We start from the raw sequence: 16,594 nt of genomic DNA, 5'->3' as shown, positions 1-16,594 counted from the left end.
TGACCCACGTGTTATGAAACTTTATTTGTTGATCATAAAAGCTGGGTTGTTTTTACAAAAGTAATGAGTGTGAAAGCTGCATGAGTGAGACAGTGCTGCCTAGTGGCTGGATTGGAACTCAGGAAGCCTGGATGCTATTCTTGGCTCTGACACTGGCCTGCTGGATAACCTTGGGCAAATCACTGCCCTCCCCATCTGTGCCTCAGTTTCCCCTATCTCTAAAATGACCTCTCCTCTTTTGTAAAGTGCCTTCTGATCTACTGATGAAGAGCTAAGGGTTAGTAGTGCTCGACATTGGGATCTGTCAGGGATGATCTAGATCAGGGGTGGGGAACCTAAGGCCTGGGGCCAACTGTGGCCCCTGGCTTGCCTGATTCTGGCTCCCAAGGCTCAGGGTTCCCCTTCCAGCATTGGGGAGCCTGCGCTGGTGCTCCAGCTCCCGCACTTCTCACTTGTGTGCGGCCCCCAACTGATTTTTCTGTGGGACAGCGGCCCCCGGCCCATAAAAGTTCCCCACCCCAATCGAGACGGTATTTGGTCCTGCCGTGAGGGCAGGGGACTGGACTCGATGACCTCGCAAGGTCCCTTCCAGTTGTAGGGTTCTATGAGGTTTCAAATCTTACTCAGACAGGATGACAGTGATGTGCATGCATGTATCCCCGCTCGGCCCGAGGAAGGGCGTGACGGTGGCATTTATTCATGGTGGCCCTCCACACAGGCACGGCCAGCGCCCACAGAGGGCAAAACGCTGGCTGCCTTGGGAGACAGAGGCAGAAATTTTGGGAGTGGCTGAGATATTCCAAGTCTCAAAGGGGGAGCCGCATTAGTCTGTATTTGCAAAAACAACGAGGAGTCCCGTGGCACCGTGCATCTGACAAAGTGGTTTTTACCCATGAGAGCTTGTGCCCAAATAAATCTGGTGCCACAGGACTCCTTGAGATATTCCCAAGAGCCCAGGGCGAACGAGAAAAGGGCACGCAGATGGGTTCAGGCGGTGTGCAGGGCCTTGACCCCGAAGGAGGAGCACTCGCTGGCTCATGGCATTGATTAAAAGCAGGCGTGCGCTCGTGACAACCCTGCAAAAGAAGGCGCCAACTCCTTACTGGGGAAACTGAAGAGTCAACTCCCGGACGTTCTGGTTCTGTTAGTACAGGGCATCCCCGCTAGACATCCGAGATAGGTTCCAAAAAACGTGGCTGTGCAGCGCAACGGCATAAAGCGGGGAATGTTTTCCCCACGGCTGACTTCCATTTGCGCAAATTGGTTTGGGTTTTTGTGCGACGTGAGAACAGGGAACGGGAGGCCTTCTAACGCATCTGTCCCTACACGCGTCAGCGGTGTTAGTGCGGATCCGAGGGATACCGGGACGCCTTGTACCAAACAAATTCTAACTGACTCTTGTGCAGCACTTCTGGTGGTGTGAATACAAGTAACCAATCCGCCTGTTCATTCCTTAAATAACAGTAGTAACACGGTGCCGGTTAGGAGTTTGTCGTGGATGCTGGGCTAGATTCTGCTCTGTTACACCACTGCCACTCTGGGTTACAGAGCAGATTTTGGTCTGTTAACCTGTTAATTCTCCCCCCCACCCCCACCACCCTCCTTAGTAGGCAGTGAGTTTCATGCCGCCGAGACTGGATTTAAGACAGTGCCCCTGGAAGAATGCCGTTCCCCCAGCAGGCACAGCCGAAGTCAGCCATCTTGCATCCTACCCAAAAGCTTTCGTCAGACTTCTCATGCCAGTTTGCAAACGGCTAATCGAATAGGGCGAGGAGTCATTCGCCGGCACGGTTCAGTCCCATCCAATCGGGAGGGCCGGGCGCTCTCCTCGGGGACGTTCACTTTAATAAGGACCATTTAATTTGCTCTTTGGCAGATTGCAGAACCTATTAAGGAGGAGGGGGGAGGGAAAGGAGAAGGAAAACAGAGAGCCATTAAGCCCCACCGCCTCCGGGATTCTGCACACGGATCACAACTCGCTACAGACTCAGCAGGACGCCTTCACAGGCGCCAGGAGACCCATTCGGTGCCAGCATCCACCTGCCTGGTCCTAAGAGAGGGAGGTTTCGGATGGTCTGGGTGAAACCAGCAGGGAGGTTTGAGTCCTGATTTCCCCCAAGCAGCCGCTAGGTGGCAGATGTGCCTTTTTGATACAGGTGGCACCTGCGTGCAAACTCCAGCCAAGCAGGTGAATTGGCTCCTTTGGCCTGGGCATTTCTACAGCTCCCTCCATCCCTGGAGGGGTACAGAAGACTCCCAGAGGCTTGGAGATGCCCCTGGCTCTCAAGAGCCCCCAGGCATCTCCCTGGGCTCAGAGCCCAAAAAGACACCGCAGTTGCGCAATGGCAGGGGGAAGGGGCCCTTCTCTCACCCTCCCTCCAGCTGCAGCGGGAGCCAGCAATGCCAGGACATCAGGGATGTCTGGGATCCCCGGCCTGGGCTCCACTGACATCCTGGACCGTGGTCACCGATCAGCTGGTGCCGCCCTCCCATCGGAGTTTGGAGCTAGAGTGGGATCCTGAAAAGAACTCGTGGACCGGGCATCCTCCGGCCAGCAGACCTTCACAGCGCAGCGTGCGCACCGCAGCTCAGGGGGGCCGCTGCCTGGCACTGAACTTGAACCCCCCCACCCCCAACACACTCCCTGATCCACAGTAGAGGGGGGACTTTTTCGAGGAGCAAAGACATCAGGGCCAGTGGGAACTGGCGGGAGCCCCAGACACCTCACAGGACACCCCAAGTGCTGGTCACCCTGGCTATACGTGGGAATCGCACGCCACGGGGTGCGGTTAGCAGCCGGCAAAGGGAATCAATCCAGCCGGGACCTCGACAACTGTCAAAGAACCCGCGCAACTTCCCGGAACTCCAGTCACGGGGAAACGTCCTTTTTTGCTCCCCTTTCCCCAGTCTCAAATGGCCCAGCCCTCCTGGCCCCCTGGCGATTTGTATGTTTTGGAGGGGGGAGCATGCTAAGCCGCCTGGGGGAGGGGAATTAGTACAGCAGATTAGTACAGGCCCTAGGAGGGGGAGGAGGAACGGACACAAGCAGCAGAGCAGACTCCGGGGCAAGGTTTCCAGCTGGGCCTCTGGCGGTGAGGGGAGGAAGGGGTTAAGTGAAGGGGCCGCTGGGAGGGCCCGCGGGGCCAGTCACTTACTCTGCCCTGTGCGAGGAGGTAGTTAGTGCAGGGTGAGACAGACTCAGCCCCCAGGCTCATGTGGACAGGACTAGGCGAGACAGAAAAACCTGCAAGGAGAGCGCGCATGAGGGGCCCCGCGAGGTTTGGGCTGCTGCCCCCCAGGCCGACCCTGCCCTGCCAGCAGCCTGGGGACAGACAGGACGACAGACACTCAGGCACCTGGCATGTGATGCACGGCGCCTGCCCAGAAAGCATGTACAAGAGTGGGTGGTGAAGGCCAGCTGGGGAAGGCATGTCCAAGCCCCGCCCCTTCTGCCCGAAGCCACACCCCTTCCCTTGAGACCACGCCTCTTCAACAACCACCGCCCAGCCAATCCCTGCCCAACTCCAGCCCCAGCCGTCCTGGGCAGTGCAGGCAGGTTTGGGAAGGCAACACCTCCCCTTGCCTGCAGTACCCACTACCCACGGCAGAGGCACAACCTGCCTCCAAGCCCCCCCATGCCCCTTCTGAGCGGCGGTTTGGTCGGACGGCTCACAGACCTGCTGCAGGCGCTCAGGTGCGTTGTCACACGAGCAAAACCTGGGGGGGGCGCCTGAGGTCCGGGCATAGCACATTTCTGGCCCAAACTTCTCCCGATCCTGCCCCCCAAGTGCTGCCTAGCGGTGAGAGCAGGGGGACGTGGGAGTCCGATGTCTAGAGGGAGGCGGGTGTCGGCTGGGGGGTTAGATTATCACAGGCCCGGCGAGTTCCTCTCCTGCAGGGGACGCGCTGCGTGAAGCGGGCTAACTCACTTCCCTTCCCTTCTCCGTGCCGCCCTGTCCGTACGTAAGCCCAGTGGGGGAGGCAGCGAAGGTCCCTTGGCCACCCCGAGGGATACGGACCCGTTGCTGGGAGCGGGGCCTGGGGAGCGAAACGCTGAGCGCGGGGGTGAACTGATGCTCCGGCTACTCAGGGGCCTGGGCGCAGACAGCCCCCGGGATAAAACCCCCCCAGCAGTCGGTGCCGCAGGGCCCAGGACTCCAGAATACTCGGCGCTCTTCCTTGGGCCGCCCAACCTTGCCTGGGTACAAGCGCAGCGCAGGGCACGTGGCCAGGCCCCCTCCACTGCCCCGGGGAGGAAGGGGGAGCGCTGGGGCCCTTACCTGGGCGACGCTTTGCTCAGACAGAGGGCTGTCGTCCACCTAAAGGGAGGCAGAGGACAGGGAGGGTCAGGGGGGAGCAGGCTGGAGAGGGGAGTGAGTGTGGGGTGGATCAGACAGGGCCCAGCAGGTCAGAGGGGGGCGAGCACGCGGGCAGGGGGCGCAGCTCCACGTGGGGGCTGGGATCATGCAGTGGGCGTTCGTGGGGCACGTAACGCTGACCAGCACAGGCAGTGGGCGCTAACCCCGGGCAGCCCAATCCCCCCCCCACCCCAAAGATGGCAGCACCCCAGGGCAGCCGCCCTCGCCAAAGGAGGAGCAGAGGCCAGCCCGCGCCTTTCTGAGCGGCAGCCTTGGTGTGGCAGGAGCTGCAGAGAGGCTGTCTCGGCTGCATGGGCAGGCACAGGGTAGGGCTGGGCTGTAGGCATGGGGGAGACCCACTGGCCAGAGGGCACACGCCCCTCCACTGCTTGGGGACCCCAGCACTCCCAGGAAGCTAAGCCGGGGGGGAGGACCCCCACATCACTGAGGCAGGGGGTTGGGGAGTTCTTTTCAAAAGCACGGGAGGGTCGTGGCAGACCCTAACGGCCGTGCCTGAGGCCAGGGCGAGCTATGGTCCGGCGAGTCCCGTTTCGGGGGACACGCCAACCTGACGTCGCCGTCTGCCAGCGTTAAAAGCCCCCTAGGCACTTAGGGGCATCGACCCCAATGCTACTCAGGCGATCGCATCCTGCCCATCGAAATCCGAGCATCGGAACGAAACAGGCGTCGCCTCCTCTTGTGCTGGGCGGCTGTGGAAACCGCTGCCACGTTCCACCCCAGAAGTGGCTGCGATTCAGCCACGGGTGGAGCGAACCCGACGGAGCCCTCCCTGGCCTTATGGGAACTGCATGAGATGAAGCACTTTGGGGTCCGCAGACAGAGCCGGGCAGGACAGGACAAGGGCTACGCCCACTGCTCCCCCCCAGCTCAGCTACGCCGCTCTCCGCCCAGGGCTCCTGTTACAGACACAGAGAGCACAGCGCCTCCCGGCACAGCTGTTGCCAACAGTCTTGGGGGGAGCTGGATCAGGGAACGCTGGCGCGGCTGACGTGTCCGCTGCATTTGTTTACCCTGTTCTCACACCGAGCAACCGCCTCTGCTGCGGCTAGCGACATGCCCAGGCAGCTCGGGGCTCAGATGCCCCCGTCGCACCGGGCCAGAGCAGTTGCAGCAGGAGAGGCGGGTCTTGCCTCGGATAATTCCACGTCTCGTTGCTTCCAACGTAGGCCCTGGTACAAGCTGCTGAGAGCACACAGCTTGTGGGCTTCAGTGTGCCCATGGGGCACCATTTTCCCAGGGTGCCGGGTGTCGACCATGCGGGATTTTCCACACCATCATGCAACAGTGCATGCTGGGAAACTCTGCAGGCTATCCCACAATGCCTTTGCACATGCAGTCCTGGCCCCAAGAGCTGTGAGTTCTGGGGATGTCCTCCCGGCCAGAAGCCCGAGGGATCACACTGGTTCAGTTGATTACAGCTCGGACCAGCTGACCTCCACAGCAGGCTGACGATGCTGGAGGCTGAGACACTCGCATCACGGGCAGAGCGGTTACACGGAAGCCCACAAGGTTAGAAACAAGCCCACGGAGGGGACGTCCTCGGGACAAACCGATCTTGCCAACAACTCCTTAGCAGGCAGCAAAATTCTCACCCCATTCCCAGTGCTCAGCCTGTGCCTGCAGCTCTGTCTACACTGGGGAGGTTTGGCGACAAACGTGCAGTCGCCATGGAAAAGTCGCCAAAAGTGAAAACCGGTTGCACGGGTTTTTCTGCCTCCCATTGTCGACAAGGAGCTCTCTGTCAGCAGACAGGGCAAAGCATTGTGGGGAAGCATCCCACAATGCAGTGTGGCGGGAAGGCAGAGCTGATCCCTGCGCTTCTTGGGATTCCCGTGTAGCTCTGAGCTCTCTGTGCTGAGGAACGTCAAAGCAGCACAGCAGCCTCTCCAGCCCTCCCTCTGCAGCAGCAGCCAGCCGCTGGGTTCCTAGCAGGGCAGAACAGGAGCACTCCAATCATTTGCTCTTTGTTTATTCTCCAAACGGAGCAGCTCACTCTGCTGCCAGACACTTCCCCGAGCTTTGAAAGGGGAGGGGCACATCCCTGCAGGGCAGCAGAGATCCCAAAACACTGAGCACAACCATCAGGGCAGCATTGTGGGATACTGGCAGAAGCCAGTTCTCTCGACAAAACAAACTGCAGAGCCCACACTGGCTCTTTCTCAACAATAGAGGGGAAAAGACAATAGTCTCTTGCAGGGCTGCAAGTTTTTTGTTGCCAAAACTGGCCCATAAGGCCCAAAAGTCTCTCACTGTTCTGTCGCCAAAAGGCAGGTTTTGGTGATAAAACATGCCAGTGTAGACAAGCTCTTAGACCCTCTGAGCCCAGAGTTCAAATGGGACAAGCCCCAAAGCAAGCACACACGGCTACTCCAGGCTTGCAATGATCCAATTAGCTTTAATCCCTTTTGAAGACAACTTGGCTGTCTACACTCGCGGCTTCTTGCACAAGTACGGCCATTCTTGCGCAAGAACATGCAGAGCGTCTACACTGCCCGCCCGCTCTTGCGCAAGTAAATGTACAGTCCGGCGTGGCAAGAGGGGGCTCCTTGCGCAAGAGCTACGCTCTTTTTTGACAGGTGTAAGCCCTCTTGCGCAGGGGCTCTTGCGCAAGTGGGCAGTGTGGACGCTCGGCGGGGGTTTCTTGCGCAAGAAAGCCCTGTGGCTAAAATGGCCGTCGGAGCTTTCTTGCGCAAGAGAGCGTCCACACTGCCATGGGCGCTCTTGCGCAAAAGTGCAGCTCGCACAGAGCAGTGTGGACGTGTTCTTGCACAAGAGTTCTTGCACAAGAACCCTTGCGCAAGATGTTCTTGTGCAAGAAGCTGCGAGTGTAGACACAGCCCTTGTGTTTATTGTGGAGACCTTTTGGGGGGGAATAATTTTATCGACAAACCTCATCCTGGCAGGAGATGAACGTGGATGCTCATTGCTAGTTCAGCCAAACCTAGCACCAGTTGAGACTGGCAGTACATTCAGTGATAAAAATCACATGCCCTCATTAATATTCCATAATCCTGCCTGTCAGATATAATGTCAGGCAGCAGGAAACAGCAGTTCTGGGAACCCGGTATGCCACTGGGAACGTTTATAAACGTGCTCACAGCCCAGCAGCTGCATCCAGGTGCCTAAAAGGGAGCTGTTGGGGGCTGGCTCCGCATGGAACCCTGTCCCTTCTCGCTCCCTCCACGTCAGTTTTGTTTGTGAAAGATTTTTGGATGGAGGCCGAAACTGACAAGGAAGAAGAACGGCTAATGACAGCAGAATCCCACCAAGGCCGACGGCCACTCCGGAGTCACTCGTGCCATGCAGACGAGGGCGTGACCTGCCCAGCTAAGCCACGGCCACGCCATGCTTAGAAGGAAGTGACCTCACACCTGCCTCCCACTTGGCCGCTGCCTATTTGTCGCCCTTGGCGGGCACGGAGTCACTCTGCTCTGAGTTACCGGTGATGTAATCGAAGAGAACAAACCCGTACGGCGCCGGCTCCGAGGCCGCCTGGGGTGGAAAGAATCCAAGAGGGGGATTAGAGCAGAGGGCTGGAAGGACAGAGAAGTGAGGGGGAGCAGCTGTGCAGAGCGCGGGGACGGGCTCCGGGAAACACTCACCCGGAAGTTCACCTTCTGGATCACTTGCTGAGGGTCGCTCTCCAGAATCACCCTACGTACACGGGGAGCAACGGGATTGTCCTGTCAGGTCACGGCTCGCCTACAGGCGCTTTCCGGGCGCGTTTGCGCCCCAGAGCTGCAAAACTGGGTCTGAGTGCGGAGCTGGGGCCAAATGGCCAAACCTGGACACCAACGCTCTCCCTTGCCCCAGGAACAGGTACCGGCTGGGCGCCCGCAGGGCAAGATTCCCCCCCTCTTCCACCTCCAGCGAACCTCAGCCCTGGACCGGAACTTAGGAGAGATGGGACCAATGCTGAATGACCCTAGGCAGGTCACTTTTCCCTGTGCCGCACCTCAGTTTCCCCATCTGTAAAATGGGGGTGGTGATACTGCCCTCCTTTGCAAAGCACTTTCTGATCTATGGCTAGCCAGCGCGGGCGGGAGGGGAGGGTTAATGAAGTTCCGCTGACTTGGTGAGTTTAGTACTCGGCTGACCAAGGGATTGGCTGCCACCGCCGGCCCACCTGCCAAGCTCGGCTCACGCTGGCGTCGGCAGCCACCGGACGGCAAAGGGCTCGGATTCCTACGGACGTGGGCTGGCTCCGGGCAGGAGACCCAGCGGTGGAAGGTGCCAACCCCGGGCGAGCAGCCCTGGTTTTAGCCCCCCCCTCGGCACCTGGCCAGCCCGCCTGGCCTCCCCGTCCCTTCCCCGCCCCGGATCCAAGGGAAGCCCCAGGGCGCAAGAGCACACGGCGCCTCACCCCCCGTCGACGATCTCGTCCACCACCAGGAAGGCGCCATCCAGGTTGTCCAGCAGGGAGCGCTTCTCCACGTTCTTCCTGAGGGCAAGGCCGGGGGAGCCAGTGAGCGTGTGGGACACGTCCCCAGACCCCTGCCGGCGCCCGAGCGCCACATCCCACCACAGCGGCCAGCCCCTCCCCCCCTGCTCCCAGCTCCCCCTTTCTCCTCCCCCGGAGCAATGCTCGGGGGACCACCGGCCCTCGTGCGTCGGGGACGGGGCATGGGCCAAGGCGCTGCAGTGGGAATGGGGCTCCAACCTTGCTGCAGGCTTAGCACCTGGCGGGGCGGGAGGGGGTAGGACTCCTGGATTCCCTTCCAGTAACAAGAGCAGGTGCGGTCTAGGGCAGGGGTTTCCAAAGGACGGGGCGCGTGGGGGGATGTCGGGCCCTGGGGCTCGTGGCTGCAGGGGAGTGGATGGGGGGGGGGGCTAAGGCAGCTCCCTGCCTGGCCTGGCACCGCAGAGTATGCTGCAACCCAGAAGCGGCCGGCAACAGGTCCCAGTCCTGAGGGGGTTAAAGGGGGGAACACACAGGGCTCCAGGCACTGCCCTGCCCTGAGCACCAGCTCCGCCCTCCCATTGGCTGGGGACCTGCTGCCGGCTGCTTCTGGGGATGCCTGGTCCGTGGTGCCGGGAGAGCCCTCCCGCTGCACCGCTGACCGGGAGCCGCTGGAGGCCAGCTCACGCCTGGGAGTGCCCCCTGGGCAGACACGGCCTCCTTGATTCCTGCGCGTGGGCACGGGGCTTGGAGACCTCGAACGGAGGGGTGTGGGGCAAGGCCCAGGCGGAAGCTGTGGCCGGGAGAGGGCTGCAGCCAGGCGCTCACCGTAACATGTGGTTGAGGGAGTCGAAGAGGCAGGTGAGAACGGCCACCAGCATCAGCTGCAGGAGGAGGAGACATCGGTCAGTGCCGCCCGTCTGGACGGACCAACGCACTCGCGCCAGCAGCCCCGGGTGCCTGGCGGACAGCAAAGCCGCGCCGCCGGCAGCAGCATCCCCCAGGGACACGCTCACGCCGCAGGACCCTGGGCCCATCGAGAAGCAGGAGACAAATCCCTCCCCAAACCTTTCGGGGACAGGGCGAGAGGCGGGGCCGGAGCATCTCCCGCCCGCCGGGCAAGCCGAGTGGGGAAAGAGAAACCCGCCCAGCACAGAGCTGGCCCTCCTGCGCCTCGGGGGCGGGGGTACCTCGTTTTCCTGGGAACTCCCCACCACGTAGAAGAAGAGGTCGATGCTGCTCTTATAGACGATGGTCAGCCCTTCCAGAAAGGCGATCTCACCTGGCACAAGGGAGGGGGGCACAGGGAGGGGGCGTTAGGCTGGCACTGAGCACAGAGTTCTGGATCACGCCATCCAGACGGGAAGGGGACGGCAAACCTGGCCTGTCCCCGAGAATAGGGCAGCGGGTGGTGCCACCAAATGCTTTGTTCCCAGCCCTCTCCTGTCTCCTGGTGACCCCCTGGGGTGCCCAGCGTGGCGAGGCTGATGCTCATTTGCCAGTCCCAGGGCATTCTGGGATTCCTGAGGCTCCCACGCGGGCAGAGAGGACAGACCGGCCCACTGCTCTGCCCACCCTTGGAGGCAGCGTCGTGAACGGCGCCGTTCCAGAAAAAGGCCTCAGCACAGGCAGCGCGCCTGCTGCTTGCGCACTAGCGGTGGTTTGCACGGACGTGAGACGGCCCCGCCAGCGTCCTCGCACGACTGCGTGAGCGATACGAGAGCATCCCCACTCGGGCACGATCGCTGGCGTGACTCCTGCCTGGACTGCCGTGACCATGGCAGGAAGCCACTACCCCACACCCCGAGGGATACACACAGCTGGCAGCGCTCAGACAGCCGCTGACCGAAGCCGCCTAGGGCCTAAAGGAGCAGCTCGGAAAACCCTCTTCTCCGTCGCCCGGCGGCCTACCCCAGACTCAGCTACTTACTGTCCGTCTTGTGGGTCTTCGTGAAGACGCTCCGCTCAAAGCTCTTCTGCTCTTTCGTGGATGGGAAGGTGCCGTCGTAGTACTGCAGGGGCAGGAGCAAAGGAGTCAGAGCAGCCGACGGGACGGGCGGGAAAAGGAAGGAGCGCTTGGCTAGAGGAGTCAACACGGAGACCCCACAAAGGCTGGCTGTACTGGCGGGCAGAGTAAAGGACATTTTGGAGTGGCGGGGAAACCCGCACTGGCATGGGCCGGAGAGCAGCGGTTTGGCTCAGGCAGTGTTCCCGCACAGCCTGGACAATGAACAGGTGGGAAATCGCCTGCCAGCACCGTGGGATTTCCCTGTGCTCCCCGCATCGGTCTGTGTCGCGCACAGTCTGGAAGGTGAAGACCAGGGTTCAAAAAAGAGGGAGATAGACTCATGGAGCTTAGGGCCATCAATGGCTGTTAGCCAGGATGGGTAGGGAGGGTGCCCCCGGCCTCTGTGTGTCTGGGAATGGGCCACAGGGGGAGGGATCCCGTGAGGATTCCCTGTTCTGTTCCCTCCGGCACTGGCCACTGTGGGCCGACAGGACACTGGGCGCGATGGACCCATGATCTGACCCAGTCTGGCCGTTCTGTGCTCATGTTCTCTCTGGGGCAGGGATCGTCCGTTTGGTCTGGGATTCTCCATGCAGGCCTCGACGGGGGTGCTCTACACTACCGCTATCCCGGCTGCACCTCGCAAACCTGGGAGTCTGGCAATATCCGTGCTCCACCCTAGACCATAGAACTCCGGGCAGAAGCCTCGTTGCAGGAGAGTCAGCGGCCGTGGGACTGGGGCCAGCATCTGGTATTCTGTCTGAGGCCAGAGCCGTCCGGCAGCCCAGTGGGGTCTGGGGGCCAGGGCTGGAGCCAGCAGCAGAGCCAGGACCAAGCCAGAAGTTCAGGTGGAAATAGGGGGGCTGCCAGGGGCCGAAGTGGAGCCAGTGATGGGAAGGGGCAGCGGGCTGGGGGGCTGGTGCCAGGGGACCTCCCCGGTCTGGCAAATGTCCTTGTTCGTGACCAGTCAGGTCCCGAGGGTGCCGGATCAGAGAGGTCCAACCTGGGCTAATAACAGAAACCGCAATCAACGTCCATTACTCCACGAGCGTCCATAACAATCGCAGAAGCAAGAACTTCTAAAGCTGAAGCAGCCCCACACCCAGCCGGTGTCTGTAATGCCGTCCCGGCCTCTTGGCGGCGGAGTCAGAAAATATCCCTGTGTCTGGGAGGCCCATGTAAAGAGGCAAACGCTGTTAAAATAAGGATGTTGCCAGGTGTCCTACAGCTCGCTCCGGAGAGAAGGCTCATAATCCGAGCAGATGAAGGCGTGGGAGGAACGCAGGCTGCAAGGCCAGGGTCTGATGGGTTTTGTTCGCTACCTGTCCCGTTAAGTTCCGTGTGTGCATGTGTATTACGCTCAACTGTTGGGAGCTCTAGAGGTGTTGCCTAATCTACTGATTGTGTATTCATTGCCTTGATGCCTTTAAAATTCCCAAGTGACGCTCCGAGGCGTGGGAGGTTCTTGTCCCCGGACCAGGCCGAGTATCATTACAATGAAAGTTTTGTCGGGACCCCCGACATGCACAATGGCTCTGCTCCTATTCGCACTTTGGCAGTGATTTTGTTTGGACAGCGAGCAAAGCTACAACCACTCCCGCCCAGCAGGGTCAACACAGACAACCCAGAACGCGCATCTGGACATCTGCCTAGCCACGCCCGCCCTTGCAAAAAGTCATCTCCCTCTTCACCAGCATCATGCTCATTCGTGGTGGCCTGGGAGGCCGCTCTGCCTCACGCAAAATCCCCCTTCCCTTGTGCGTGTCTCCTCACCCTCCTCCTGCTCCTGGTCGGGATTAGTCAGATGAACGTAAACGTATCCGCATATACGTCCACTAGCCCCCTCGGCCTTCTCGTGGCCAGACGCCTGCCGGTGCGCCTCTTGTCAAATCTCTGCTGCTGCAAACTAGCATCTTGGGTTACCTGTCAGCGGGTAAGTCACTGCAGCATTCGCTCTGGCGGTAACTTACAACCGGGGGCGGCTGCTACAGGCTCATCAGATTGCGGGCTTACCTAGCCAGGACCTACCACGGGGGTGAGCGATGAGTGGCCCGCCGGGCAGAGGCCGTTTGCAGGGTTAGCCCCCGGCGGGCTGTTGGTACTTTATTTACCTGTGCCTCCCAGGTACGGCCGCTTGTAGCTCCCATTGGCTGTGGATCGCCGCTCCCAGCCAATGGGAACTGTAGGAAGCGGTGTCTAGTTCCCCGCCGCTTCCCACCGCTCTCATTGGCTGGGAACAGCAATCCGCAGCCAATGGGAGCTGTAGGAAATGGTGTCTAGGTCCCTGCCACTTCCTGCCGCTCTCATTGGCCGGGAACAGCGATCCGCAGCCAATGGGAGCTGTAGGAAGTGGTGTCTGGGTCCCCACCTCTCCCATTGGCTGGGAACAGCGATCCACAGCCAATGGGAGCTGTAGGAAGTGGTGTCTAGGTCCCCACCTCTCCCATTGGCTGGGAACAGCGATCTGCAGCCAATAAGAGCTGTAGGAAGTGGTGTCTGGGTCCGCGCCCGCTTCCTGCCGCTCTCATTGGCTGGGAACAGCAATCCGCAGCCAATGGGAGCTGTAGGAAATGGTGTCTAGGTCCCTGCCACTTCCTGCCGCTCTCATTGGCCGGGAACAGCGATCCGCAGCCAATGGGAGCTGTAGGAAGTGGTGTCTAGGTCCCCACCTCTCCCATTGGCTGGGAACAGCGATCTGCAGCCAATGGGAGCTGTAGGAAGTGGTGTCTAGGTCCCCACCTCTCCCATTGGCTGGGAACAGCGATCTGCAGCCAATAGGAGCTGTAGGAAGTGGTGTCTGGGTCCGCGCCCGCTTCCTGCCGCTCTCATTGGCTGGGAACAGCAATCCGCAGCCAATGGAGCTGTAGGAAGTGGTGTCTGGGTCCCCACCTCTCCCATTGGCTGGGAACAGCGATCTGCAGCCAATGGGAGCTGTAGGAAGTGGTGTCTGGGTTCCCACCCGCTTCCCGCCGCTCCCATTGACCGGGAACAGCGATCTGCGGCCAACGGGAGCTGCAAGCGGCCGTACCTGCGGAGACGCAGGCTAACCCTGGCTGATTGCCCACCCCGGCCTCCGGGTCACACAGGCCCCACGCAGGACGTGTGTTCTGAGGTGAGTGGCTGATTTCCAGGTGCGGGAGATGAGTGTGGGAGCGTTGCACTCGTGGGCCCTCTCCTGCTGCTGGAGCTGCGCTCGGCCTGCTTCCCCGCGAGAGCTGTCACAGGGCTTCTGAGCGCGGCGGGAGGCCCGGAGAGGCGAAATGACTTGCCCGAGCTCTCAGCAGTGCTGAGAATGGAGCCCAGAAGGCCGGACAGGTGCCCTCTGTGCTGGCCCATACGGCCCAGGAGGTGGCTTTGGCCCAGGTAGCTTTCTCCATCTCCTCAGCATGTGGGGTTGCGGCAAAGGAGACCTGCGCCTTGGCCGGTGGGGAAGGGCAGAGCCAAAGCCCATCTCCTGGGGGGGCAGAGGCCTGGGTTCAGTGTGTAGCTTCCAGGCCAGGTGGCGTTTACCTTGGCTAAGAGGCGCTGTCCATCGTTGTCCAAGATGAAAATGGCCTTGACCGTGTAGAGGGAAGGCTCCTGAAACTGACACAAGGGCAGCATGAAGCCAGCGGCCCGGTGGCGCCTCCAGAACCTGGGTGCCTCCCCTGCCCCGGGACGGGGTCGCCCCCCCCCAGTGACCTGAGGAGGCGGAAAGGGGGCTGCAGGGCTGTCTCCGCCCTCTGGAAGTGCCCAAAGAGCCCCTGGCCTGGTTCCAATCCACAGCCCTCCCCACGAAGCCAGAGGCCCCGATCCAGGCCCGATGCCCCGGCCCGAGAGCCAGAGGGGGGTGGGGGCCGCGGGCGCTCTGCGGAAGGGTCCGTCCAAGCCCAAGTTCTGTCATGCACTGACTGCTCCAGAGTCCGAGTCCAAGTGTACCACAGAACCTGAGCCGAGAGGACTGAGACAGGCCTCACCCCGGGACCGGAGGCTGAGAAAGGGACGGGGCTGGGACGGCTCAGGGGGGCCTGGCCCCAGACCCTCTGAGCTTTAGCCTGCCTGCCGAGAACAGCGGCTGCAGCAGGCTCCCCTCCAGCCCCCTGGCACTGCCCCCTCTCTTCCCCCCCACAGTTGCCCCCCTCTTCTGCCCCAGGGCTGTCCCCCTGCTCCCCGCTTCTGCCCCAGGCCTGCCCCCCTTTCCCCTCTCTTCTCCCCCATGGCTGCCCCCTTCTCCTGCCCCATGGCTGTCCCCCTCTTCTGCCCCAGGGCTGTTCCCCTGCCCCCTCTTCTGCCCCAGGGCTGTTCCCCTGCCCCCTCTTCTGTCCCAGGGCTGTCCCCCTGACCCCCTCTTCTCCCCCATGGCTGCCCCCATTCCCCTGCCTCCCTTTCCCCCCTCTTCTGTCCCAGGGCTGTCCCCCTGCCCTCCTCTTCTCCCCCATGGCTGCCCCCTTCCCCAGCCTCCCTTTCCCCCCTCTTCTGTCCCAGGGCTGTCCCCCTGCCCCCCTTTTCTCCCCCATGGCTGCCCCCTTCTCCTGCCCCCCTTTTCCCCCTCTTTTGCCCCAGGGCTGTCCCCCTGCCCCCCTCTTCTGTCCCAGGGCTGCCCCTTTCTCCTGCCCCCTTCCCCCCTCTTCTGCCCCAGGGCTGTCCCCCTGCCCCCCTCTTCTGTCCCAGGGTTGCCCCCTTCTCCTGTCCCCCTTTCCCCCCTCTTCTGCCCCAGGGCTGTCCCCCTGCCCCCCTCTTCTGTCCCAGGGCTGCCCCTTTCTCCTGCCCCCTTCCCCCCTCTTCTGCCCCAGGGCTGTCCCCCTGCCCCCCTCTTCTGTCCCAGGGTTGCCCCCTTCTCCTGTCCCCCTTTCCCCCCTCTTCTGCCCCAGGGCTGTCCCCCTGCCCCCCTCTTCTGTCCCAGGGCTGCCCCTTTCTCCTGCCCCCTTCCCCCCTCTTCTGCCCCAGGGCTGTCCCCCTGCCCCCCTTTTCTCCCCCATGGCTGCCCCCTTCTCCTGCCCCCCTTTTCCCCCTCTTTTGCCCCAGGGCTGTCCCCCTGCCCCCCTCTTCTGTCCCAGGGCTGCCCCCTTCTCCTGCCCCCCTTTTCCCCCTCTTCTGCCCCAGGGCTGTACCCCTGCCCCCCTTCTGGGCTCTGCTTCCTGGACTCGCCTTCTCTTCTCCCCTGCAGCCCCCGGGGTCCCCTCCCCGGCCCTGCGCCCCTGAACCCCGCCCCCCCACGGAGCTCCCAGCGCAGAAAGTTTTGCGCGGCCGGGAAGTTGGCGAGTTGGCGCCGCTGCGCGCAGCCCCCGGCCCCGCAGCCCGCCCGTACCAGCAGCCCCGTGGGGTCCATGGCTCCGGCGGCTGCAGCTGCCCGGTCCCCGCCGCCTCCGCCCCCCGGGGCAGCCCCCTCGGGCTGCTGACGTGGCCGGGCCTCGGCGCGCTGCATCCCGCGGCACGGAGCGCTCGGCCGGGCCGCTCCGCCCCGCGCCCCGCCCCGCCGCGCCCCCTGGGGCTGCGGTCCTGGGGGGCCGGGCTCCCCGCGCTGCTAGACCGGCCTGCGGGGAGCGCCCCCCCAGGGCCGCCTGCGCTAACGGGGGGAGCCAGTCGGGGTCCCCCCCGCCCAACAGGGGCCCCCGCCCGCAACAGCGGAGCCCCCCAACAGTCTTGCACTAAAGGGGGGGGCGGCTTGTAGCTAAAACCAGGCCCCTCCCCCACGCCCATAAGGGAGGGAGCAGGGGCGCTGCGCCCCCCAATACCTCGAGCTGCCTCCTCTGCAGTCAGGAAGCGGGGAGGGGGGGGGGGATCAGTTCCTCAAGGGCTCCCCCTGCACAGATCTGGTCTCAAAGACCC

The 16,594-nt window shown here is 62.1% G+C and overlaps 1 protein-coding gene across 6 annotated transcripts; it reads right to left on the bottom strand.

The window, feature by feature from the left end:
- Positions 1–5: 5 nt before the first annotated feature.
- On the bottom strand, positions 6–16,233 carry COPZ2 (coat protein complex I subunit zeta 2). 6 transcript variants are annotated; one of them, XR_012898005.2, is made up of 10 exons: positions 16,074–16,233; positions 14,297–14,371; positions 10,709–10,790; positions 9,969–10,060; positions 9,607–9,662; positions 8,743–8,820; positions 7,982–8,033; positions 7,751–7,871; positions 4,281–4,319; positions 6–1,886 (listed from the first exon to the last, which is right to left on the bottom strand). XR_012898005.2 is itself a non-coding variant. In XM_075911165.2 (9 exons), exons 1-9 carry the CDS (start codon positions 16,188–16,190, stop codon positions 1,839–1,841), a joined length of 639 nt encoding a protein of 212 aa, XP_075767280.1. In that variant the 5' UTR covers positions 16,191–16,232; the 3' UTR covers positions 6–1,838. The 6 variants fall into 6 exon arrangements, 2 of the variants coding, with proteins under 2 accessions (XP_075767280.1, XP_075767281.1); XR_012898006.2 differs by having other exon boundaries at positions 7,755–7,871; XR_016348030.1 differs by lacking the exon at positions 7,751–7,871 and adding an exon at positions 3,156–3,244.
- Positions 16,234–16,594: the final 361 nt, after the last annotated feature.

The sequence above is a fragment of the Pelodiscus sinensis genome, chromosome 29 (assembly GCF_052426305.1).
Source record: "Pelodiscus sinensis isolate ZL-2025 chromosome 29, ASM5242630v1, whole genome shotgun sequence".
Taxonomy (NCBI): Eukaryota; Metazoa; Chordata; order Testudines; family Trionychidae; genus Pelodiscus; species Pelodiscus sinensis.
This window is presented reverse-complemented; position numbering and strand designations above follow the sequence as displayed.